Source organism: Plecotus auritus, assembly GCF_963455305.1.
Source record: "Plecotus auritus genome assembly, chromosome: 4".
Classification (NCBI taxonomy): domain Eukaryota; kingdom Metazoa; phylum Chordata; class Mammalia; order Chiroptera; family Vespertilionidae; genus Plecotus; species Plecotus auritus.
The window spans coordinates 184,877,682-184,902,390 of NC_137775.1; the positions used below are offsets into that span (position 1 = coordinate 184,877,682).

At 42.2% G+C, this 24,709-nt stretch overlaps 1 protein-coding gene across 2 annotated transcripts; it reads right to left on the reverse strand.

Moving 5' to 3' along the window:
* Positions 1-5,776: 5,776 nt before the first annotated feature.
* Positions 5,777-24,411, reverse strand: KBTBD2 (kelch repeat and BTB domain containing 2). Of its 2 annotated transcripts, none has more exons than XM_080665434.1 (4): positions 24,397-24,411; positions 11,145-11,650; positions 9,882-10,047; positions 5,777-8,459 (listed from the first exon to the last, which is right to left on the reverse strand). In XM_080665434.1, the coding sequence occupies exons 2-4, from the start codon at positions 11,312-11,314 to the stop codon at positions 6,951-6,953; spliced, it is 1,845 nt and encodes a 614-aa protein (XP_080521560.1). In that variant the 5' UTR covers positions 11,315-11,650; positions 24,397-24,411; the 3' UTR covers positions 5,777-6,950. The 2 variants fall into 2 exon arrangements, with proteins under 2 accessions (XP_080521560.1, XP_080521559.1); XM_080665433.1 differs by lacking the exon at positions 24,397-24,411 and adding an exon at positions 23,829-24,260.
* Between the last annotated feature and the right edge of the window lie 298 nt (positions 24,412-24,709).

Below are 24,709 nucleotides of genomic sequence, written 5' to 3' on the forward strand. Positions count from 1 at the left end.
CCCTTTCCCTTCCCGCAGGGCCCAATCACAGCTCTCCACGACTGGAAATCGCATTGGTCCCTCAGTCCAAAACCAGCTACCACGAGAACCTGTTTCCCTTGGGTTTCGCCAGAGGTTAGGTTAGGGCACTTTGCCGACCACTGGGGGGGGCTGGTCCATGAGAAGCAGCTGTGATGCGATTGTGGGAGATGCCGGCTGGAGGACACTTGATCACATAACTTACTCTTCCTGGCAAAGTGGAGACCCAAGAGACGGTGCCACCCGGGCTGTGTTGATTTGTTTAAACTTGGGTGAAACTCACTTTTTCTTCATGTAGTTTACAAGCAGGAAGGCCGTAGCTGTACATCTGAGAAGTCCACAGGCAGCTGACATTTGGGTTGTCATTTGTATTTCACCTACTCCATGAGATTTTTTTTTTTTCCCTGATAAACTTTACCCGAGGAGCCCGGTGTCGTTGGCTCTGGGGGATGGCGAGGTCCAAGTAGGCCAGGGGAGAATTTGAACAGTAGCCTTTCCGGCCGCCCCTCCTGGCTGTGCCCTAGAAAACAGTCACTCGGCAGCACTTCCTAGAAACTGTGGAGACAGGCATGACACTGTCCCATCCTCGGTGGCAGCGATCCTGAATCGCCTCTTTGTACAAGACCATCCCGTGGGCACCGAAGCCTCTGAGCCCTCCTCAGTAGGTCATTCACTGCCCCGAACGCCCTCCAAATGGAAATTCCCAGGTAAAGGTTTAACGGGTGAAGATAGAGAAGGAGTATTTGTTGTTGTTGTTGTTAATCCTTACCCGAGGATATTTTCCCATTGATTTTTAGAGAGAAGGGAGGGGGAGAGACAGAGAGAGAGAAACATCATTGTGAGACACACATTGATTGGTTGCATCCCACATGCGCTTGGAACAAGGCCAGGGATCAAGCCTTCCAACCAAGGTACATGCCCTTGACCGAATTAAAGGGGGAGAAAGGGGAAGTTTTATGTAACTGGAAGACACAATCCACAGGTGGAACAAAGGTGAAGAGGATGGTGTGAGTTCCTGGGGGTCAGAGTCGGGGCACGAGAAATGAATGACAGAATAGGATATAAAAAGGAAGTGTAGCTTATTCTGCATACTCAAACTGGCGTTGCATCTGACACATGCTTAACTCTGAATACACACTTGCTATTACTATTATTTCATTATATATATATAATAAAATCAAATATATATATGATTTCAGAGAAGGGAGAGGGAGAGATAGAAACATCAACGATGAGAATCATTGATCGGCTGCCTCCCGCACACCCCCCCACTGGGGACCAAGCCCACAACCCCCGCATGTGCCCTTGACTGGAATTGAACCTGGGACCCTTCAGTCTGTAGGCCGATGCTCTATCCACTGAGCCAAACCAGCCAGGGCTATTTTTCATTCTTTTCATTAACAACGAAATCAAATGAATTTCTAGCCGATATGTAGGCTATGGAGGATCACAATACAACGAACACTTCCCACCCTACTCAGGACGGTGCCTCTCATCCTCTGAGTTAGGAAAGGGACAGGAAGAGGAGACCAGACACGCAGAGAGCACACCTCGGACTCCTCGTCCACTCACTACCTCAGTTCCCCTCGTTTACTAGGACATTTCTGTGTACGGAGGACCCCAAAAGGTGAGGGCAGAATATAGTCCTAGATTGCCGTGTGACCTTGGGCAGGTCAAATAGAAGAACTCTGAGCCCGTGTTCTGAATTAAATAAGGAAGGCAGATTAGAGGTTTCCAAAGGCCGTCTTTGATGGGAAACTGCTCAAATCAAATCCTGTCCCAGATGAGTAAGTCTGCCCTGCTGGGAGAGGAACCGCCCCCTACACCTGACCACTGATTGGCTACTGCCTTGTTTAGACCTCTGGGACCCGATGGGCTCACCTGTACTTATCAGCTCCCACGCTCTGATGGGAGTTTTTTTGAGTGTTTGAATGTTGAGCTAACACTTGTTTCACTGCTTCAAGAGATGCATTTCTAAGAAGCATGGTCAATAAAGGAGGAGTGGACATTTTTATGGCCCTGAACCTTAATCAGGAGAGCATCTTCCTTCCATCCAAAAGGAGGAGAAAGCTCTGTGCATGGAGTTCTCTGTCATGGCTTTTTTTATATACTAAATACTGAGAAAGTGGGGCCAACCAACAGACAAGGGCTAGTCCTGAGACTCGGGTGCAGCACTCGTAAGTATGATGCTCACTGCAATGTTAGGCAGATACTGTTACCATCACTGTGAAAACAGGGGCCATGTTGGAAGAGGGAAATGAAGAACATCTACAAAGGGAGGGTAGGAGTCCAGCTTGCTTCCCCTGCATTTCTTCTTCCTTCTTCCTCTTTTAGTTTCTCCCACGTTGCTTGAGGACATGGAAAAATGAGTTGGTTTATGAGGCTAATGACACTATGGTGATTTCCTTCTGCTTCTATTACTGTGATGGGGAAGGGCCGAAATCAAAGCACAAAGAGAGGCAGAGAAGACATTGCTTGTGAGTAAGAGCCTCTTGGGCCTGGACCTGGGCCGGTGCTTTTTTCTCCCTGTGGGCCTTGAATATATTTCCATCACCACCCTTGTGTTCTGGGGTAACAGTCTGGCTTTGAGCTGTGAGGTCAGGGAGGCTGGCACCTGGCAGGTAGTTGACTAATCCTGTGACATGAACAAAACCTTCCTTTCCAACGCAAGGCTCCGTGCCTGTGGCTTTCCAAGGAGCACGGTGAGAATGACGTAGTCCAACAGCGAAAGAAAGCAGTGCTTTCAACTATTTGTTTTACAAAGTGCGAGGTGACGCTGTAAAAGGATATTTAGTACCAGAAAAAGTAGGCCAAGGGTAAGAAAAACTCTCCATACCCAGGAGAGTTCAGCTGACCAAATTAAGTCTGATCCAGAATAAACAGTTCTCATGTGGAAATCGGGCAGTTTCAGAAAGTGCTATCCAAGGGCAGAATGGCCCGTGATGCTGACCTGCATCTTATGTAACCGCTAGGAGAGAGGGGAGTGCCATCGCACCAGTGCGTAGGGAAAAGCAAATGTGAGAAAATAGCAGTTCTCAGGCCTCCAAGAGGACTTTGCTCCTGAAGAGAAACCAGGCTCACGTGCCCTTTCCCATGAACTTGGCCAGCCTCCATCGGTTCTCCCTGCACCCCCAGCATCCAAGGCCTAAAACAGGGTTTCTATTATCAAATCCCTCCTATAGAAATAACTTCCAAATAGTTGTGTGAGGAGCATTGCACTTGAAGGAATTCGTTTGAAATGAAACTAGCTTAGTTAGCTGTTACGAACAGGTCAAGACCATTCATACTCATCTAAGACTCAGGTTTTGCCTGAATATAAAATAAGGCAAAGGAATTTAGAATATTGCCAAGAGTGGCCGAAGTATTAAGATAACAGATCTAAGATGGATAGTTAAATTAAATGGTGGTGGTGGCGGGGGGGGGGGGGGGGGGCAGGAGGTGACTAATGAAATTTCTAATGAGAATAAAGAATTTGTTAGATTGGGTTTGACTTTTTATCACCAACTATGCTACAGTATAGGGGGATGCAGCCCTATATAAATCCTTACTCAAACACAGCGATCACTGTAGAAAAGCATTCAGACCAGTCAGAATACTCAATAAATGATTGGTAAATTAATCGACCAAGGTACAAGGTACTAGGGATGTGAGAAGGGACTCTTCAGCACAGGGAAGCATTCATTTAAAAACTACCTTAATGAACCGAGACCGGTGTGGCTCAGTGGATAGAGCGTCGGCCTGTGGACTGAAAGGTCCCAGGTTTGATTCCGGTCAAGGGCACGTACCTTGGTTGCGGGCACATCCCCAGTAGGAGGTGTGCAGGAGGCAGCTAATCAATGTTTCTCTCTCATCGATGTTTCTAACTCTCTATCCCTCTCCCTTCCTCTCTGTAAAAAATCAATAAAATATATTTTTAAAAAAACACATACACAAAAAACAACTACCTTAATGGGGAAAAGTAAAGGGGGGGGGGGTGGATTAAGACTACCTTAAACAGATCTTGGGTAGTACAGATAGTCACAGGCATGTTTAGAATGTGTAAAGACCATTCTGAGTAGAGCAAGAAGCCAAGGCAGGAAACTATAGCAAAAACCTAATTCAAGCTAAGGTTTGTGGATAAACAATGTAAGACTATGCTGTAAAGGTAACCTAAAGCCAAATCTTGAGCTTTAAATGTGTTAAAGAATTTGAACTTCACTCTCCACCATGTGAGGACGCGATGAGAAGGTGGCCATCTGCAAGCCAGAAACCAGGTGTTCACCAGAAACCAATCCTTTTGGACTCTGGTTTGGAACTTGTAGCTTCAAGAAATTTCTGGAGGCTGGGAAATCCGAGATGCTGGCAGCTCTGCTGCCTGGCGAGATGAAGCATCCAAAGAAAGAACGCCATGTGAACCTGCAGATGGCCTTCCACAAGCCAGGAGAGGGGCCTGGAACAGCTCCTTCTCTCACAGCCTTCAGAGCACACCAATCCTGCCAGCACCTCGATTTCCCATTTCTAGCCTCCAGAGCTGCTTGTAATACTTTCTCACATGAAAGAACACAAATGGCATTTGTCCATGGGAGGATGCTGTTATGATCCAAGGATTCTTCTGTCAAATGAGTTTGCTGGAAACTTATTCCCAATGTTTCTCTCCAGTTTCCTTTTCCCTTTACAATTTTTAGGGCAAAGATCCCATTTTTCTACCATTTTCCCTGCTTCCTCTTATGGTGTCTACAGGAAATGCATTTCGTCGTTAGGATCAAAAAGGTACATCTCTTACCTTTCATCCTATATAATAAAAGCCTAATATGCAAACTGTTCCCTCAACCTGGAGTTCAACCAGGAGTTCGACCAGGGAGTGGGGCCGGCAGTGGCAGTGGCAGGAAGCTAAGGGGAGGCGCCCCGGCTGGCAGCCGCTAGGGACCCTACCCGTGCACGATTTTCATGCACTGGGCCTCTAGTTCTTTTATAAATCAGTGGGTTATGGTGTTAGTCTAGACTGAAACCACCTCAATTTCTGATAATCTATGATGAAATTCGGCAAAATAATTTGCCTCAAATAGTTAATGTGTTTACTTATTAAATGGAACTTTCAACATTAAAATCACTTTTACATATTGATATCTAAAAAAAGAGTTGTTGCTTTGTGTTATCATGGGTTGAAATTTCTTAAATACAATGTCTTAAAAATGAAAAAAGCAAAAGAAATTGGACTTCATTCAGTAGAGGGAGGCAGTTCAAGTCTGAAACATGACCAAGGACGTGTTCTAGGAAGACTGATAATCTAGAATCAAATCCTTATACAGGCACACCTTGTTGTATTGCGTTTCACAGGTTGCAATTTTACAAATTGAAGGTAAGTCCTCCAACCAGCAGAAGGCTTTACTGCGGTGGTCTGGAACTGAGCCTGGGTATCTCCAAGGCATGCCTGCATTTGGAGCCTAAACCACGGTCTCTCACGGACTGCACAAAAGAAACACCTGTGTGACAGTGCTCTTAGATACTGTGGCTAGGTCCACCCCCCACACTAGAGTTCATTTTGTTTGGGATGAGGCTCGGGCACCACCACCACCTCAGATGGTTCTAATATGCAACTAGGGTTGAAAGGCATTGCTTTTTATCTGTAGTTTATGTTGATACAGTAAGGCTCATATCACCATTTTTTATATATACTCAAAATTCTGAAGAAAACACAAGGTAAAACGACCCAGTAAAATTAGAACGAAGAGCACACCATTAAACCATTCCCACCACAGAAGAAAAACAAATATTGAATATATACAACTTATTTAATAAATTAATGTCATTCAAAATACAGTGCCAGAACATTATGCAGTTGAACATGCTAGTAATGTTTGTCGTGAAGCACCTGTGCTCATGTTAGATGGGCGGCGCCGCTACTGTTAGTGGTTCCTGGATGAATGCCAGAGCAGCACTCGTTACCTGCTCGTCCGCACAGCCAGGTAGGGAATTCCTGACCGGTTCACCCTTCTAATCCTACCCACACACACAACAGGTTAAAAAACACACCCTGACGGCTAACGGGTATCTATACACAATCACTCTACAGTAATGCTTGTTATTAAATTAAGATGTAATGACCTGGTTGACCCACTCTAAATCTTTTAAGATGGAGAAATACAACAGCAGCAGGTAGTTACACGCATGAGCCAATGTTAATGTAATACAGAAAGTGGAGGCATTTACTGATGAATGCTCCACCCAGACCCGCACAATGAGGGACTAGCAAATTTTATTGCAAGCCCAGCAACTTAAGTCTATACCTGGTAAATGACCAGCTGATTGGAAGACCTGTATTCTAGAGACAAGTATAAGTTAGTGAAGAGAGTACATGCACCTATAGTATAGTTAGACTGGTCCTGCAGTCCTAGCTCTCCCTGTGTAATACCATAAAATGGAAGATCTTCCTCAACTATAGTACAGGATTGAGACATTTCTATTCCAACATGGATGTTAGTGTTAAGTGCAGATGAACTAATTACACCGAAAAACTGTATTCCAGGACTTCAGAACAGAAGCACAGAACGAAATACATTTGCTAAAATAACCTCAGCACAATTTGTGATATACCACACTAGGAACAGGAAACTAGTTTAATAGTGAACTTTTTGAACTGTACATACACAGGGCTAACAATGTTAGATAATCTAGATTCTATGCTCTCATGATACACATAAAATTATTACAATTATTGGATAATCTATTTCATATTATGGAAGCATATCTTTCTGCAAGACTCACTGATATATATTATACTGATGCAAATATTAAGTAGGGCATAAAAATAAAATTTATCAAAGATAGATTTTTATGTACTCATATTAGTCCTTTCATAGCCTCTCTTATTTAGCAAAGAAAATGACAAAGCACATAAATCAGGCGTGCACCCCCTGAACTCCCAACTATACAGGTGGTAGTGCAACCATTTCTCAATCCAGTTCAAACTCCTCCATCCCATCTGGTGAAAAAAGATAGGTTGGTGGTTTCCACGGAGATTCTTCAAGGCAGGATGGATAAAGTTTCCCCACAGTGCATCGAAAGTCTCTCCCTAGGTCCCACAGTACACGTTCAGATATATGCTGCCGCAGAGACCACCGGTCGAGTTCCAGATCATACTGGTAAATGACATATTTAGCTCTTTCATTTAAGTGAGTTTCTCGCATAAACACACACAGAGAATTTGAGATCACAACAGCTCGAACGCAGGGGTCCGAGTACCTCTTAGCAGGGATGTTAGCTGCCATTTTCCACTCATTTTTATTCACATCATAAATTTCCACAGTTACTGAAGACCCATCTACAGTGCCCGAAGGGAATCTTAAACCAGAATTGGTGGCAATGTGTAACCCTCCAATATAGAAAATTTTATCACCAAAAGCTGCAGCTGAAGCAAAAGACCTGCTAGTCTGTCTCATGGCCATTTCTACCCATGAGTCAGACCTTGGGAAATAACAATACATGAGGTTCAGCGTCATCACGTAGATACAGTCATGAACCACAACTGCTGCGCTCCACTGCCAAGCACAAGGCAAAGGGCTCACCATTGTCCACTCATCCTTCTCAGTGTCATATCTTTCTACGGTCCTCCGATTAAGTTCTCCACCTACACTATCTCCTCCAATTGCATAGATATAGCCTTCACAGCAAACCAAGGATGGCTTTACTCGGACAAAAAGCATCGGCGTCTTTGGAAACCAGGTATTTTGCTGTGCATCAAACCAATAAAAGCAATTCACAGTTCTGAAGGCAGTCTGAAGTTTGCTTGTCTTACTATGATTTGTTTTTGTGTTTTTCAAAGGAATTTGACCACCTGCTATATAGATGTCATTATCAGGAGTTACAACGGTCCCAACTTTATGCAAATCAGCTGGTGGGCTGCAGAGCTTGTAAACTTTTTCTGCTTGGGGACTGTAACAGACAGAAGAGTAAAGACCACAAGAATTTTCTGAAGAGGCTTCAATGAAAATCATCATCTCCTCTTTAGTCATCCCAAGTCTTGGTTTGAAAAACTTGGGCATGGATTTATACAGACCTTGAACCACTACAGACTTATCATTGGGTGGCAGACCTTGAAACCAAGCTCTCTGTGTTACTTCTGAAAGTGCATCGATTCTGATTTGGCTAAGAACTGAAGACAAATACTGGGATCGTGATTCTGTGTTGTACTCTAGCCACAGCATAGCGGCTTCGCGAACCGTCTCCTCCTTTTCTACATTTAAGTTGTCACTACTGAGAATGTCTATCAGGAGGTCATGGGACAGCTGCATGAACGCTTCCTGGTGACACACAGCAGTGAACTTGTGCTCCACCATTCTTTTAGCACTTTGTTTCAATTCCTCACAACTGAACAGATCAGCAAAGCTGAACAATCGCACACAATTCTCTGCATTTATTTTTTTAATTAAATATTCCCGACAACGTTGCAACACATCTTCTACCTAAAAGAAAAAAAAAAGTTAAAGGCAGAACACATTTTATTTTGTGTAGATACCAGCATATTAATCAGATCTCTATACTGTAGTTTTTATTTTCAGATACTTATTTTGGGCTAAGAGATGTTTTCTGTAATAATAAAATTAGAAGACTATACATATAGCTTTGCATTTTTTCCACCTGTCCAGTGGCCTACTTAACTGCCCTATTTAGGAGCCAGGAGTATGGCATTGAACAGGCTCTTAAAAAACGAAAGGGAAAGGTTAGGGAATTCATGTATAAGTTAAAAATATGTCATTGATAGAACCAAATGAAAACGATGTAAATAAATCAGAGTACAGAAAATGAACATTGTTGAGGAGCTGGAATCTGGTTTTATCAATATAGACAAGATAGTAAAATAAAACCAGAAAACCATACATAATGACTAAGAAAAGTTATACATGCCTTTCTAATCTAGAGAGCCAAGACAACCAACCAAAGGAACAAAGGAATAACAAATACATTTCTGCATAGTTATAAATTACCTTTATTTATTTACTTATTTTTACAGAGCATGGGAGGGAGGAAGGGAAGGGGGGAGAGGGAAGGAGGGAGGGGGGAGAGGGAGGGCGGGGAGAGAGGGGGGGGAGAGAAAAAGAGAGAGAGAGAGAGAGAGAGAGAGAGAGAGAGAGAGAGAGAGAGAGAGAGAGAGAGAGAAACATTGATGTGAGAGAGACATATTGATTCGTTGCCTCAGGACCAAACCTACAATGGAAGTCCATGCTCTCGACCAGGAATTAAACCCGAGACCCTTCAGTGCAGGGGCCTACACTCTCACCACTGAACCAAACTGGCCAGGGCTAAATTATCTACATTTAGATGACCTAACCTAGCCACTCTTAAGTTTTCAAGGTTTGTTTTTTCTTAAGGAAAAGTAGATCTCAGATGAATCAGAAGTGTTAACCTACTATACTTACTCAATTATCACAGAGGTTAAAAAGCAAAGAAAAAAATCACAGTGGTTAACTAAAAGCAATTTATGGAGAGAAGTTGGGTTGCTTGGATTCAAAACTTGGGTTGGCCAGTCAGTACTTGCACCCTATTAGTCAAGTAGCTACTTCTCTAAGTCTCAAGTGTATAAAAGGGGGAAATCTTTACAAATGATTATTGTAAGAATTAGACAGAACCTATACAGAGCATATAGTCCAGTACCTGGCACATAAAAACATAACCACAAAGACCTGGCTTGGCAGCTCAATTGGTTAGAGCATCATTCCGATATGCCAAGGTTGTGGGTTGGATCCCATATTAGGGCACATACAAGAAGCAACCAATGAATGCACAAATAAATGGAACAACAATGTTTCTCTCTTAAAACAATAAATAAAAATATTTTTAAAAAAGTAAAAAGAAACCAGTTAATGTAAACAGAAGAAACTGCTTACCTGCAGGAAGCAAGCCGTTTCATACAGCTGTTCTACAGTGCTGTCATTTATTGCCAAATTACCCGTGTACGCGTACGTAATTATTATCTGTAAGGTGGCTGCATCCACATTCCTCAGGTGTACATGTGTCTGTTTGCTTTCACTTAGCCCACTCATGAACATGGCCCTACAGCAGAGAGAAAAAACAAACCTTTGCTTTTAGTGTAAAACAAATGTAGAGCTAAAAAGAGAAGCTAGATAACATCAGATGTTTATTTAGGGCATTTGCTGATGAACAACTTCTTGGGAAAACTTTTGAGTGAGACAACACGAAAGTACAATCCAGTGCCAAAGTTATACCAAACTTCTATTCTACCACGCCATTCTGAGTGACAACGCCAATATTCCTTTACAGGCAAAGCTTGTTTTATTTCACTTTGCCGTTAACACCCTTTGCAGATATTGTGGTGGTTTTCTTTTCTTTTTTTTTACAAATTCAAGGTAAGACCCAGCAAAAAGATTACAATTCACTGAAGGCTCACCTAACAGTATTTTTCAGAAAGATTATTTTTTAATTAAAGTATGTATTTTTTTTTTTTTACATAATGCTATTGGCACACTACTACACTATAGTACAAACTTTTATATGCACTGGGAAACAAAAAAATCACGTGGCTCGCTTTATTATGGTATTTGCTTTGTTGCGGTGGTCTGGACCTGAATTCACAATATCTCTAAGTCTGTCATGGGACACTACTGGGCAATAAAAAGGAACTAAGTATTGATAGGTATCATAACACAGATGAACCTCAAAAACATTATACTCAGCAAAAGGAGCCAGATACTGCCGAAACCGGTTTGGCTCAATGGATAGAGCGTCGGCCTGCGGACTGAAGGGTCCCGGGTTCGATTCCGGTCAAGGGCATGTACCTTGGTTGTGGGCACATCCCCAGTGGGAGGTGTGCAGGAGGCAGCTGATCGATGTTTCTCTCTCATCGATGTTTCTAGCTGTCTATCCCTCTCCCTTCCTCTCTCTGTAAAATATCAATAAAATATATTAAAAAGAAAATAAAAAAGGAGCCAGATACCAAAAAAAGGGCCACCTGGTGTATGCGTCCATGTATATGAAACGTCCAAACATGTAGAGGGACAAAAAGGAGACTAGTAAACAAAACATTAAGAATCCATTATTTTTAAATTTAAATAATGCTTAAAGAATTCCTATTAATAAAAGCTATCATTCTGCATTTGAAATGACAAACTTATCAAGATTAAAGTACTTACCTAAAATAAGAGCTACATGTGGCAAGAACCATCTTATGACAAGGGAACTCAGTGCCCTCAACAATTAACACTATGTCAGTAAACAACTGCTGTTCATAAAACAGTTTTAACTGTTCCAACAAGGACACTGCATACTCAGTATTGATCTGCCTCTCGTCTTGAGTGGACATGACTGTATTCCATTAATATCTCCCGGAGCAAATTTAAAAAGTCAGTCTTACTGATGGAAGGTCAAGTGAATGTTTCAGAAATAATGAAAGGAGAAATTCCGCTTGCTGTGATCTGCAGCATTCAGAACCAAGACTGACACTTTCACTAATGAATAGTTTCTTGTTAGAGATTTAAAATCACTCCTAGGTCATCCTGTGTTAATTAGGTTCTTCAGAGTTTTTCAACACAGTCTGCAGACATCTTGCTCAACTTTGCAATGGTTGTACAGGCTGTGTGTGAAAGACAGAGGTAGGCTTCGTGGCAACATCCTATAGCCTGTGGATCTTCTGGAGTAACTAAAAAGAAAAAAAAGTTCAGTTAGAGTATCTAGGCCAGTACACTAGATATTACCATAAAAATAAAACATGAGGAATGTTTTTTAAAAGTCTATTACATTTAAAATTAAAAATAGACTAAAGAAAATTAACATTTGTAATTTTACCTGCTATACAAAATATAAACATTCTAGAAAACAAGAGACACATAAGTATACATTTTTAAAGTTTTTTAGAAAGAAAAAAAAAACAAAAACAGAATTTGAATCACAAAGCCACATCTTCTAGTTATTTGTTTAGTAGCAATACATGACCATAACTTAAGAGAAAAAATAGAAAAAAAGAAACCAAGATGGCGGCATAGGCAAACACCTAAACTGCTGCCTCACACAACAATTTCAAAACTACAACTAAAAGACAAAACGGATACCATCCAGAACCACAGGAAGGCTGGCTGAGTGGAAATCCTACAACTCGAAGGAAAGAAAAGCACACTGAGACTCAGAGGAACTGCGGAAGGCAGAGGTACCGAGGTGCGCACGGAGGGCGAGCAACTGAGTACGTGGCTGGCTTTCTCAAGCGGGAGGGAGACAAAAGCTCCCGACTACACTGAACTCCAGTTCTGAGCGAGACTCTGGGGACCCAGACTCATTCGGGGAGAAACTGGACTGTCTGGCAGCGGACGGAACTCGAGGGTGGCTTTCTCTCAGAGGTGCTTGCAGCGATTACCACAGGACACTGAGACACAGGGGCTTATTAGGGCAGGGCTGACGGGAAACCAATGCTGTCTGCTCCGCCCCGAGACTCCACCCCATCCAAGCTGAGCACAGAGGCTTTTTTGCAAGTCTTGTCTCATAAGGGTGTCTCTAGCACAGAAGTTCTCCCAGCATAGACACAGCTGATCCTCACAGCCAATAAGCCTGAAGGTCAATTCCTCCCAGTGATACCAACAACAATCAAGGCTTAATTACAACAAGACTGTGCACACAGCCCACAAAGGGGTGCACCAAGAGTGTCCACCTCAGGTAACTGGGGAGGCTGAGCCACTGGGCCCTATAGGACACCTAGCACACAAAGCCACTCTATCAACTCAGGGAAGCAGCCAAAATGCGGAGACAAAGAAACAGATCACAAATGAAAGAAATGAAGGAAAGCAAACAACTGGATATAGAGTTCAAAACCACGGTTATAAGGTTTTTCAAGAATTTTCTAGAAAAGGCCGATAAATTTAGCAAGACCCTCAAGGATATGAAAAAGGACCAACTAGAAATTAAGCATACACTGACTGAAATAAAAAATATTACACAGAGATCTAACAGCAGACTAGAGTATTGCAAGAATCAAGTCAAAGATTTGAAATACAAAGAAGCAAAAAACACTCGACTGGAAAAGCATAAAGAAAAAATACAAAAATATGAAGATAGTGTAAGGAGCCTCTGGGACAACTTCAAGCGTACCAACATCAGAATTATGGGGGTGCCAGAAGAAGAGAGAGAGCAAGATACTGAAAACCTATCTGAAGAAATAATGACAAAAAACTTCCCCCACCTGGTGAAAGAAATAGACTTACAAGTCCAGGAAGCGCACAGAACCCCAAACAAAAGGAATCCAAAGAGGACCACACCAAGACACATCATAATTAAAAAGCCAAGAGCAAAAGACAGAGAGAATATTAAAAGCAACAAGAGAAAAACAGTTAATTACCTACAAGGGAGCACCCATATGACTGTCAGCGGATTTCTCAACAGAAACTATGCAGGCCAGATGGGAGAAATATTCAAAGTGATGAACAGCAAGAACCTACAACCAGGATTACTCTACCCAGCAAAGCTATCATTCAGAATTGAAGGGCAGATAAAGAGCTTCACAGATAAGAAAAAGCTGAAGGAGTTCATCACCACCAAACCAGTATTATATGAAATGCTGAAAGGTATTCTTAAAGAAGAGGAAGAAGAAAAAAGTAAAGATAAAAATTATGAACAACAAATACACATCTATCAACAAGTGAATCTAAAAATCAAGTGAATAAAAAATCTTTTGAACAGAATAAACTGGTGAATATAATAGAATCAGGGGCATAGAAAGGGAGTGGACTGACAATTCTCAGGGGGAAAGGGGTGTGGGAGGTGCGGGAAGAGACTGGACAAAAATTGTACATATATGGATGAGGACAGTTGGGGGGGTGTTTAAGGGCAGAGAGTGGGGTGGGAACCGGGTGGAGGGGAGCTATGGGGGGGAAAAAAGAGGAACAATTGTAATAATCTGAACAATAAAGATTTATTAAATTAAAAAAAATACCCTTTTTCTTAAAGAGATTCTCATTTTGGGGATATATTTTAAGTGCATTCCTAAAAGCTTTGTATTTAATTTACATTATTAAACTATATGATAGACTCAACTTATTTGCAAGACATAAACTATATATATTTTTTAAGCCTGCAGTTCAATTCTACAAGGAAGTTTATGTAATATTAATCTTCATACAGTGTTTCCTTCCTATAAATCTTTTTAAAATTAATTTTATTCCTTCCTTTAATTTTTTATAAGAACATATAATTTTACTGCGGGGGAAACCAAAAACACAAAACAAGATAAAATAGGTATTTCCTTATATGGAAGACTCCAATATTTTATGTGTAAATTTAATACAAATCCTATCTAAATCCTATTTGCGGAGGATTCATCTGGAAGAATGCACAATAAAGGAGGGCAATTTTGTCCTCATGACTTATTTCAAATTAGGAAGAGTGGCTTATTTCAACAATGTTGGAATCAATGGCTATCCACAAAAAGCCACATTTTAACCACATTGTACACCATTCATAAAAAGAAAACTCTCACTGAATTAAAGTTTAACTTTATTTGTAAATCAGTATCCTATATAATAAAAGCCTAATATGCTAAGTGTCCGACTGCTTGTTCAACTGTTCGACCAGTCGCTATGACACGCACTGACCACCAGGGGGAGATGCTCCGACCGGTAGGTTAGCTTGCTGCTGGGGTACGGCTGATGGGGACTGGGCTAGACAGGCCGGACACGCCCCGGAGCCAACCTCCTGTGGTCCCTCCCTGATCTCTAAAGTATTTCTTCTAATTAATTTCCTTTCAACGTGCACAAATCAGCGCACCGGGCCTCTATTGTGAAATAACACTGACTATTTCAGTATTACAAAGAAATTACAAATAAGGAAGAGGGGAAACCCATACAGAAAGCTAGGAATAGCTAATTTAAAACTAATTAGATGACTCTTAGTTCCCATAAAGTTAAGTGGCTAACACAACACCTGAAATATGAGCATGATTGGACCCACTAACACTCATGAAATACCATTCAGAGAGATCATATTGTACTTGCTGCCCAACTATTACAGAAACTGCTAACTTGGTGTAAACTGTCAAATTCCTAGCCAAGTTAACTATGGAAGTAACTGAAACAGATGCAAAGGTAGAACGTGACTTTGTGTCAGTTAAGTGATTACTTTGCTATTCCAGATCCGGGAGTTACACTATAAATCTAATTTCTACTACTTACCTACACAACCTCTAAAGCTAATAATACCTAAAATCACTGGCTATTTTCCCTATTAGTAATGCAGCAAAGCCTAGTGTTAGTGAGAATGTGGAAAATGAGCTTTCTTATAGAGGACTAAGTTAGCACATACCTACAAGGCCTTATTCCAAACTCTTGGGGCTAGATATGTTCTGGAATTTTGAATTTTCAGATTTTAGAGAGTAATGTGGTGCATATATCACGTATTACAAGGCTCTCTCAAAGAGTATGGGGAAGCACCCCATAATCAAACATACCAGGTGTACTGGTTAATAATGCGGATTTTGTAATCAAAGAAAACACAAAAATTTCAAGAGAAACATCAAAAGTGCTTTATTCAAAGTAATGTCAATCGCTAGCTACACATTTCCCCATCTTTCAGGTAATTTGTGGATACCGTCCCAATAGAACTTTTCTTGTTTTGAGGCAGACCATTCAGAGACCCAATTTTCCACTTCTTCGTATGTTTTAAAGTGCTGCTCAGAAAGTGCGTGTGCCATTGATCGGAACAAATGGTCATCTGAAGGAGCAAGGTCTGGTGAATCAGTGGGTGGGTTAATACTTCCCAGACAAGATCTTTTAACGTGTCTTTAACTGGTTTTGAAGTGTGTGATGGTGTGTCATCATGAAGCAAAATTACTTTGTTGTGTCTTCTAGAACAGAATTCTGGTCATTTCATGATCAAAGCATGGTTCAAATTGATTATTTGTTGTTGGTAGTTATCAGTATTAATTGTTTCACCTGGTTTTAGCAGCTCATAATATACCACACCTTCCTGATCCCACCAAATGCAGAGCATTGTCTTCTTTCCGAAGCGATTAGGCCTTGCAGTCGACGTTGATGATTGACCTGGATCAATCCATGATTTTGTGCGTTTAGGATTCTCAAAATAAATCCACTTTTCATGGCCAGTCACAATCCGATGCAAAAAAGACTTTCTTTTATGCCGTTGAAGCAACATTTTACTGATGACTTTTTGGTTTTCCATTTGTCTTTTGTTCAGTTGATGTGGCACCCATTTTCCTTTCTTTAAAATCTTTCCCATTGCTTGTAAATGATTGGAAATTGTTTGCTGAGCGACGTTTAATCTTTCTGCAAGTTGCTTTTGAGTTTAACAGGCATCTTCATCCAATAATGCTTGTAATTGTTGATCTTAAAACTTTTTCGGTTGACCTGGACGTTCTTTGTCTTTCACGTCGAAATCATCACTTTTAAAGCGTTTAAACCAGCGTCCACAAGTATCTTCAGATGGAGCATGTTCACCATAAGCTTCCTGAAGTATTCAGCAGCACTTTTCTTCAAAATAAACTAATGAATTTTAACTTCCTGCAAATGCTCTTTTTTTGGCACAAAATTCGGCATTTTTAAGTGTAAAAATATCTATGATGTTAACACCTTCAGCAAATTTGACATATGAAGTTTTGAAGCTTGTCAATACAGCAAAATAGCATACATATCAAATCGCTTATATATCAACATTATGTGTAACTCCATCTATTGAAAAAAAATCCGCATTATTAACCAGTACACCTATATTACTATCCTTACTGCAAGAAACAGGAACAGTGTGAAACATAATACTAATATATAGCCTCATGTTACTTCAGGTCAGGTTTCATAGGCAAAGATTTATTAAAACTTGATTTTAAGAGCTTTCTGAATTTCGGAATTGCAAGTGAAGTATTACATAGGTATAATATTTGGCATTATAAATGCTTAATAACTCAATCAATTCTATCTCTAGGAATTTATCTTACAGAAATGCATGCATTAACTGAAAGTTCTAACACTAGCTGCATGGCCCAAAATCATCCCCATCCACATTTAAACCAGGTGATGGGAACTGGCCACAAAGGCCAGGATAGATTTGGATTGTACTGCTAGCCCCCAGAATTCCTTGTAGGCTAGCTATACAGGCTCACTCTGGTAATTTCTTTAACCTCCTGCTATGACCTGATTTATTTTGCAGTGACTTCTTTGGGCCGCATTTATGTTTAGATTTTTTAAAATCACATATGAAGCTATTAAAATAATTGAAGCCTGCTTTTAGAGCATCAGTTAGCCAACTTTATGTAATCAGGTATTCCTCATTATCACTGATTTATACACCCCTACTTCCCACCCCTTCTTCTGTAATTTAGGGTAAATTTCATCCTAAGATAATTTTTATTCAGGATACCTTAGTATTAAAATAGACAGAAAAAAGTAAGTCAATTAGATATCACATTAGGTAAATAAAAATTTACTTAATGTGATATCTAAATGACTTACTGGGAACATAAACTTCAAAATGTATTAACTAAAAAATGTGAAAAGTTGTTAAGTTTAAGATGACCAACCAGCAGCCTTTTCTTGTTATTTTCTATAACAAGATTCCCTCTTTCCTAAAAACAAAATCAGAAATCAATAGCCTAAATGCTCTAAAACATTTCACAAAGTTTGTACTATATTACTTAACTACTGATGATCTGACACATTATACAAATTTTCCTTTTAATAAATATATAGTCATATCACTTTGAATTATATTAAAATTCACTTCAAAATAAGTGCTACATCCTATTATCTGTAGATGTTAGCATCCTCAGATTGAGTAATTTTCAGGTATCAAGGAAATTGTTTACTTAATCTTCTATTATAAATTAATGGCTACTGAAATCTAACTTTAAAAATGTTTATTGAGTTATCTAGTAAGTGTTGGTCATTGTACTATAAGTAATCAGACCAAATGGGCCAACTACCACAGTGCCAAAACACCAAGTGCATTTATTCTTGGTATAGACTACAGCCAAAACCATGACTGTCCCTTAAAAACAGGGTGTTTTAAAACCAAACTAGACAAATTAAATAGCCAAAAGAAGTGAATCTATACTAATAAAAGGGTAATATGCAAATTGGTCATGAAGCCCTCACAGTAACAACCAAACAGCAGGCTGCGTGGGGCGACCAGGCCGGCAGGGGGGGGCAGTGAGGGGTGACCAGGCCAGCAGGGGGGGGGGGGGCAGTGAGCGGCAACCAAGCCAGCAGAGAGGGGTAGTGAGGGGCAACCAGGCCGGTGGGAGTGGGGGGCAGTTGGGGGTGACCAGGCCAGCAGGGGGGGCAGTTGGGGGCGACCAGGCTGGCAGCAAGGACAGTTAGGGGCGATCAGGCAGGCAGGCAGGTGAGCAGTTAGGAGCCAGCAGTCCCAGATTGTGAGAGGGATGTCCGAGTGCTGGTTTCGGCCCGATCCCTGGGACTGGCAGTCAGACATCCCCCAAGAGGTCCCGGATTGGAGAGGGTCCAGGCTGAGCTGAGGGGATCCCCCCACCCCCCATGCATGAATTTTGTGGACCGGGCCTCTAGTAGGTAAATAATAAGCAAGCCAAGTTGGGTATAAGAAACATTTTTCTTGAAATCTAGCTGTCTTGATCTTTCATTTCCAAACTTTTAACAGAGATAAGAAAGTTTATTCTTTACCACAAGACCAACTGTATGAGCAAAGGAGGTAGTTGGCATCTGGCTCCACTGTTAACAGTGGTTCACACTGCAGAGGAAGGAAAAATTTATTGAACACCTATTGAATTTATTAACATATGCAAATGATTATCTAATTAAAAAAAAACTTTCAAAAGGTGTACTACTCTGTTCTCATTACAAAGACAAAATATTTTAGGCCTTGAAAGCCACAAAATATCTGTCCCAAATACTTAACTGTTGTTATAGCCTGCAAAAAAGCAATAGACAATATAAAAAAGATGCAAGTTGACCGTACCTTTGCAACACCCACCAGCCAATCAGGAGTGGCTATGCAAATTAACCCAACAAAGATGGTGGGTTGATTTGCATACACAGGCGCAAAACAGCCAGGGGCAGGGCAGGACACAGGCGTTCTGCACTACCCCAGCCGCTCCAGGCCTCTGGGCAGCATGGGAAGGAGGAAAGGCGGCTCCTGCCGAGCGAAGGCGGTGCCCACAGCTAGGGGAAGGAAGGCCCATTCTTGCACGAATCTTCGTGCATCGGGCCTCTAGTAAACAATATTTAAACAAATAGACATGATTATTTCACTAAAACTTTATCTACAGGCTGCAGGCCACATATACCAATCTCTGTTGTCAGACTGTTTCTTGATTACATATTAAAAATAAGTGACAACGAGTTAGCTGGCTATATTGTCCATTCCTTAGGTTTGTTCCTATTGTCTGAACTGTCCCCTCAAATGGTATGATACATGCTCATACATATTATATTAAAATAAATACATCCTTGTATTTGTATTTTCGTTTTCAGCACGGCTAAGGTACTATGGGAAATTAAAGTAACAAAAAGTAGAAAAAATAAAATTACTTAAAAGCAAAAAAAATTGTTTTTCTTATAATCTTTTCCCTTTAGATTTCAAAAACAAGGAAAAAGCACAAAACTTAAGTGCCTCAAAGTTGAATATAATTCTTTATCTAACCTGTATATAGTCCACTTTTCTTTTCAACTGAAATATTTTAACATCTCACACCTAATCACACAACTGCTTTCTCCCACCTACTATATGTGAAATACCTTCTTGTATTTATAGTATGAACAAGATATCCCTTTTTTTAAACCTCTAATAAAGGTTTAAAAAAAGGGACGTTACTCTCCAAGAGAATCTGTTGAAAAAACCCACAATGAGAAAAAAACTATTATAGTCAGAAACACTTAAATTACTTTCCATTTTTATCAACTACAATATCTGCAAATGTATGTAATGTAAAGTCTTACATTTTAGAGCAGGTCATTAGAACATATTTCATAGTGAAAAATGTCAACTAGAATAAGAAATACGAGTCATACAAATATAATATAATGAAATTCAGGATCTAATAAAGCATAATGTACTTTGACATAAAATTTAGGTTCTAATATACTTCGTCTAGAATACCCAAGCTTCCAAGGTTCTAATGAGTGAATTCCACTACACAAAATAATTTCAAACCAAACATTGTTAGTAAATGATCATTAGGATTAAATCAGTCAGCAATCCATAGTAATATATATAATTCTACTTAAAACCTGAAACACCTCTTACGGAAAATTATTGCAACTGGTTTTCCTCCCTTAAATAATCAATGAGACTGATCAGCAGTTAACTGAGCTGTGTATGTTAAAAGGAAGGAAGGATAAAAAAATTCGAAGGGTGCAAACAAGGACTGCACAGAAATTACAGGGCAGGGATAAAATAGTGATAGAAGGGCAATGGGCTATATAGGTCATCACCTGTACAAAGCACCTTCCAGTTGTGTATTACTAACCTAGTGCTGCATCTTCCATTGCTACCAATGTCAACCCAGAAGACTGAAAACTTCTACTGGAAAGAATCCAAGGCTTTCTGGATGTTAAATATTGCCAAAAAATTAAGAACAAGAACTGTGAAGCCAAATTACTTGGGTTGAAAGCCCAATTGGCAACTTATTAGTTGTGTGACCTTTTAAAAGATATTTACTTTCTGTGATATAAAATGAGGGATAAAAAAACTCTTCTCAATGGATTAAGGATTAAATGAGTTTTATAAAGAGGCTGGAGGAGTGACTGACACACAGCACTACTATAAAATATATGCAATTGCTTTTATTGATGCATCATTGATGAAGCTTTTTGTAGTCCTTTCCCAACTCCTGACTCTCCACACCAGTACCAGGTCTCGGGGTCCCAATTACAAGGTCTCAGCACTTAAACACAGTTCTCATTTCACCTTGGGTGAACAGCATTTTAGATAAGAGAAGTTCGTTCAAAGTTTTTAGGGAGTATTTTTGATGGTACAAATCATGAAACAAACTAATTCAACAAAGACTAATCCTAAGAAGGCTGGTGCCAGTACAGAAAAAGGAAATGAGGGCCAGGGAGGCACCAGTCATAAAACAAGCCTTTCTTCACTTCAATGAGGAGACAGGCCTCTCTTTAGGGAGAACAAAAGACTGGTGCCAGAAATAGTTTGCTTTCAAGTTATCAAAACAACCCTGACAGTTGAGAATGCTCGGAAGACTTAAGTCTTTGAATTGTCAACCACTTCACAAACAGAGTTTTTTGGAATTGTGACAAACACCAATTAAAAAACAAACTCATCAAGTTTGATAAATTTCAGCAGTGTCCCCTACTCTAACAAAATTCAGAGCTTAGGTCTGTTCCTCCTTTCCAACCACACTGAAAAAGACAATATGGCTCCATCAAGTAAACTATGCTCAGTGCTCTTAAGTAAATTCAGATCACAAGTTGAATAAATTACCGCACTTTTAAACAGTTAAACAAGAACATAAAGGAGACGTCATCTATGACAGAATAATTATGTGTGGTATATCTTTTTTTAATGTTACTTTTTTCCTCAGCTCTGCACGGTGACTAAAGAAAGCTTTAGCTAAATTTCCCTAAAGAGAAACTAACACTTAACTTTTTCACTGGGATTTCAAATCAATGATCTTTTCAATCACAACAGCAGAAGAAAGTATTTCCCAGATATTCAAACATACTCATGACATCATTAGGGGCATAGCCACTTAATGATTAAAACTACTGATGTTTCTCAATTTCTTTAAAAAATAAAGGGCAAACTGAGGAATACTTAGAATGTTCTGCCTACCATGGAAGCTACTGCATGCAACCACATGTCAGAGGTGTGGGAGTAGAGAAAGGGAAAAAGATTTTTGGCACCTCTCATAAAATAATTATATTTTCTCCAAATCTCTTATAATAATCCCTTCTTCCAACACCAAAGGAATCTAGGTACTGCAAATACCTGGCAAGGGAACCAGGAGTAACCTTAATATACTTTAAAAAGTTATTTGAAATCAATCTGTCACTTCAAATACTGAGTTATTCAAATATTAGTAGCTCTATTCAAATGCCACAAAACTGAAAATAAGATTGATACATAATGAAGGACTTTGGCATTTTCACTCATATACTTTCTGACAGCAGGATCAATCTTTTTTTCCTGGTCTTAGGAATGTGGGCAAGGAGAAAAACAACTCTCTTCTAAATGTGTGAAATAAAGTTGCATTCCAGTTTCCAGGAACTGACCATCCACCTTAAACACATTCATTGTTCGACAATGTTTGGATGGTATGAAATGCCTCCATTATTTCCATTAACCAAGAGAAAGAAAATCTATGGGAGAGTGTAGACTTAAGTACTATGACACCTCTATTCCCACCCGTCTCCTTACAGCCCCCCGTAAATAACTGAAGCTAACATTTTATGGGATTGCTTCTTATGAGAGCAAAAAGGGTAGAAGAGTTAGAGCATGCAAAACTCTTCCTACAAAACTGTACGGAGAAAACAGCACCGTGTGTGAAAGTGTGGACTATGACGCATGCTCCAGAGCACTGCCAGAGTGCTGGCGAGTTTACTGACCAGCGTACTGACCAGCGACAGCCTCTGGAGGGTTCCAGGGCCCCACCGAAAAGGCCTTCAATAAGCACTAGACCAACAAGAGGTCAAAGTGAAGAAGCCAGCTTCACATTAGGGAGCAGCCAGATGGAAAGAAAAACAAAATTCCACATCATCGAGACTGGGAAACGATGGCCCCGTTTTCCTTTTCAATTTACTTTTTAGGTCATAGCAAAAGTCCTGAAACAATGTCAGGAAAAAAGCCCTTACCAAAGGTTATAAAATAAGATCACAACTCAGAGGAAAAGAAAAAAACAAACCGGCACCCTGCTAATTAGAAGAAAATGTAATTTTGATCAGACTACACTGCTGATAGGGTTTTGTTTCCGGATGCCAGAATGCTCCGCGAGCCAGACATACAGATTCATATATAAGCAGCACGTGACCAGCCCTGCAGCCTGCGTTCTTACACGGCTAAGGGATGTAGATATTTCACACAAACAGACCCTTGTACGAGTTACTTTTTCCTTTGGGATTGTTTTTCTCCTTTCACTTGGAGGGCCCATCGCGGTAGCGGACAATTCGAGATCTGCAGTGCATGGAGCGTATATTCCTCCCCGCTTGAGCTAGCTATAAAGATCTCTTGGACTGCTAAACCAGAAAATAAAAGAAACAAACTCAAAATAACTACTCATCAACTAATGGGTCGTCTTCTACTCCACGGTTTCTCAATTAAGAGGGAGAGGGCGGTGGTCGAATTCAAATAAGTGACCGATTTCAGTCTAAAGTAAACACGTACACAATTTTCCGTTTCAAAGGGCAGCTTCTGCTTTCTTCCTAAAAAATCATTAGTGGATCACAATGGGACCTCTGTTCGTCCAGACAGCTTTTGGTGACCACAGATGCACCGAGCAAGGAAGCCTGCACGGAAGGGCTGGCCCTCGTCCGGCCCACCGTCTCGGGAACTCGTCGCCAGTCGTTCAGGGAAACGGCTTTATTTTGGCGAGAGCAGGGCCGGAAACGCCCCCGCAGCCGCACCCCAGCCCCGCGCCCCACCGGGCGCCCCGCAGCAGAGGGGCCGCCTAGGGGAGCGGAGGGCGGCGTCCGCCCCTCGCCCCTCCCCCGCCGCGGCGGAAACGTCTCGGGTTTGAAAGATGCCGCCGCCGCCGCCCCCCGCCCCCCGCCCGCGCGCCCGCCCGCCCAGCCACAAAGGGCCGACCCCGTCCCGCCACAGCCCTCCTCCCCCGGTTCCTCCAGAGGCTGTGGCGGGCGCCCCCTGCCCGTCCCCCTCTCCTGGCGCCGGCGACGCCTGCTCACCCGCGTTCCTAGGTCGCGACGGTAGGGATCCGGTGTGGCAGGCGGCTCCGAAGTCACTGGGCCCCTAGGGCGCGGCGGGGCGGGGGCGTGGCCCTCCGGCGGCCGGAGCCCGGGTCAGGGTCTTGCCTTCGCCTCCCGCCCAGGAAGGCTGGGGCCGCCGCCTCCTCTGCCTTCCGGCTCCCTCACGAGCCCTCCCTCGGCCGGCCCGTGCTGCGCGGAAACCCGCGTCCTCTGCGGACGCCGCCGCGCGCTCCTGGGGCCCGACCACCGCCAGACTCCTCCCCCGGGAGCCGCGCCGCCCGCCCGCCCGCGCCGCCTCGTCAGCCGGGGCCGCCAGACGCCCGGCTCGCCGCCCCGCCCCGCCCCTGCGGCGCTCTCACCCTCGGCGGCCCCTGTCGCCGCCCGGGAACGCGCGGGCCGGGCCGCGGGCCAGCCTCGCCAGGGTTTCCTCTTCGCAGCGCGCGCGCGCCAGCGGCTCAGGCGGCAGTTTTGCAGTTTCCCGGGTTCCCAAGCCCCCCGCCCCCGCCCGACCCCAGCTCCCCCTCCCGTTCCCTTGGCTGGATCCTACCGGAAAGCCAAAACAATCCGATCCGCGCAGGCGCGAAAAGGGAAGCGGAAATGGCAGGAAGGGCGGGGGCGGCGCGCGGCGACGGGGAAGCGCCGTGAAGGGGTTTCCCGGGAAAGGTCAGCGGAGGGCGCGTGCGCGGCGGGGGTTTGCGGCCCCCGCCCCCCGGACACGCGGGGCTGGGTCCGACTGGGGTTCCGGCGGCGGGCGCCTTGAGGTTACCCTGGTGGAAGGAGAGGCCCGAGGATTTTGCCGCTAGGAAATCCGGGAAGCGAGGCAGCCAAGTTTACGCCGTGGGCCGTTTTCAACCCCCTTG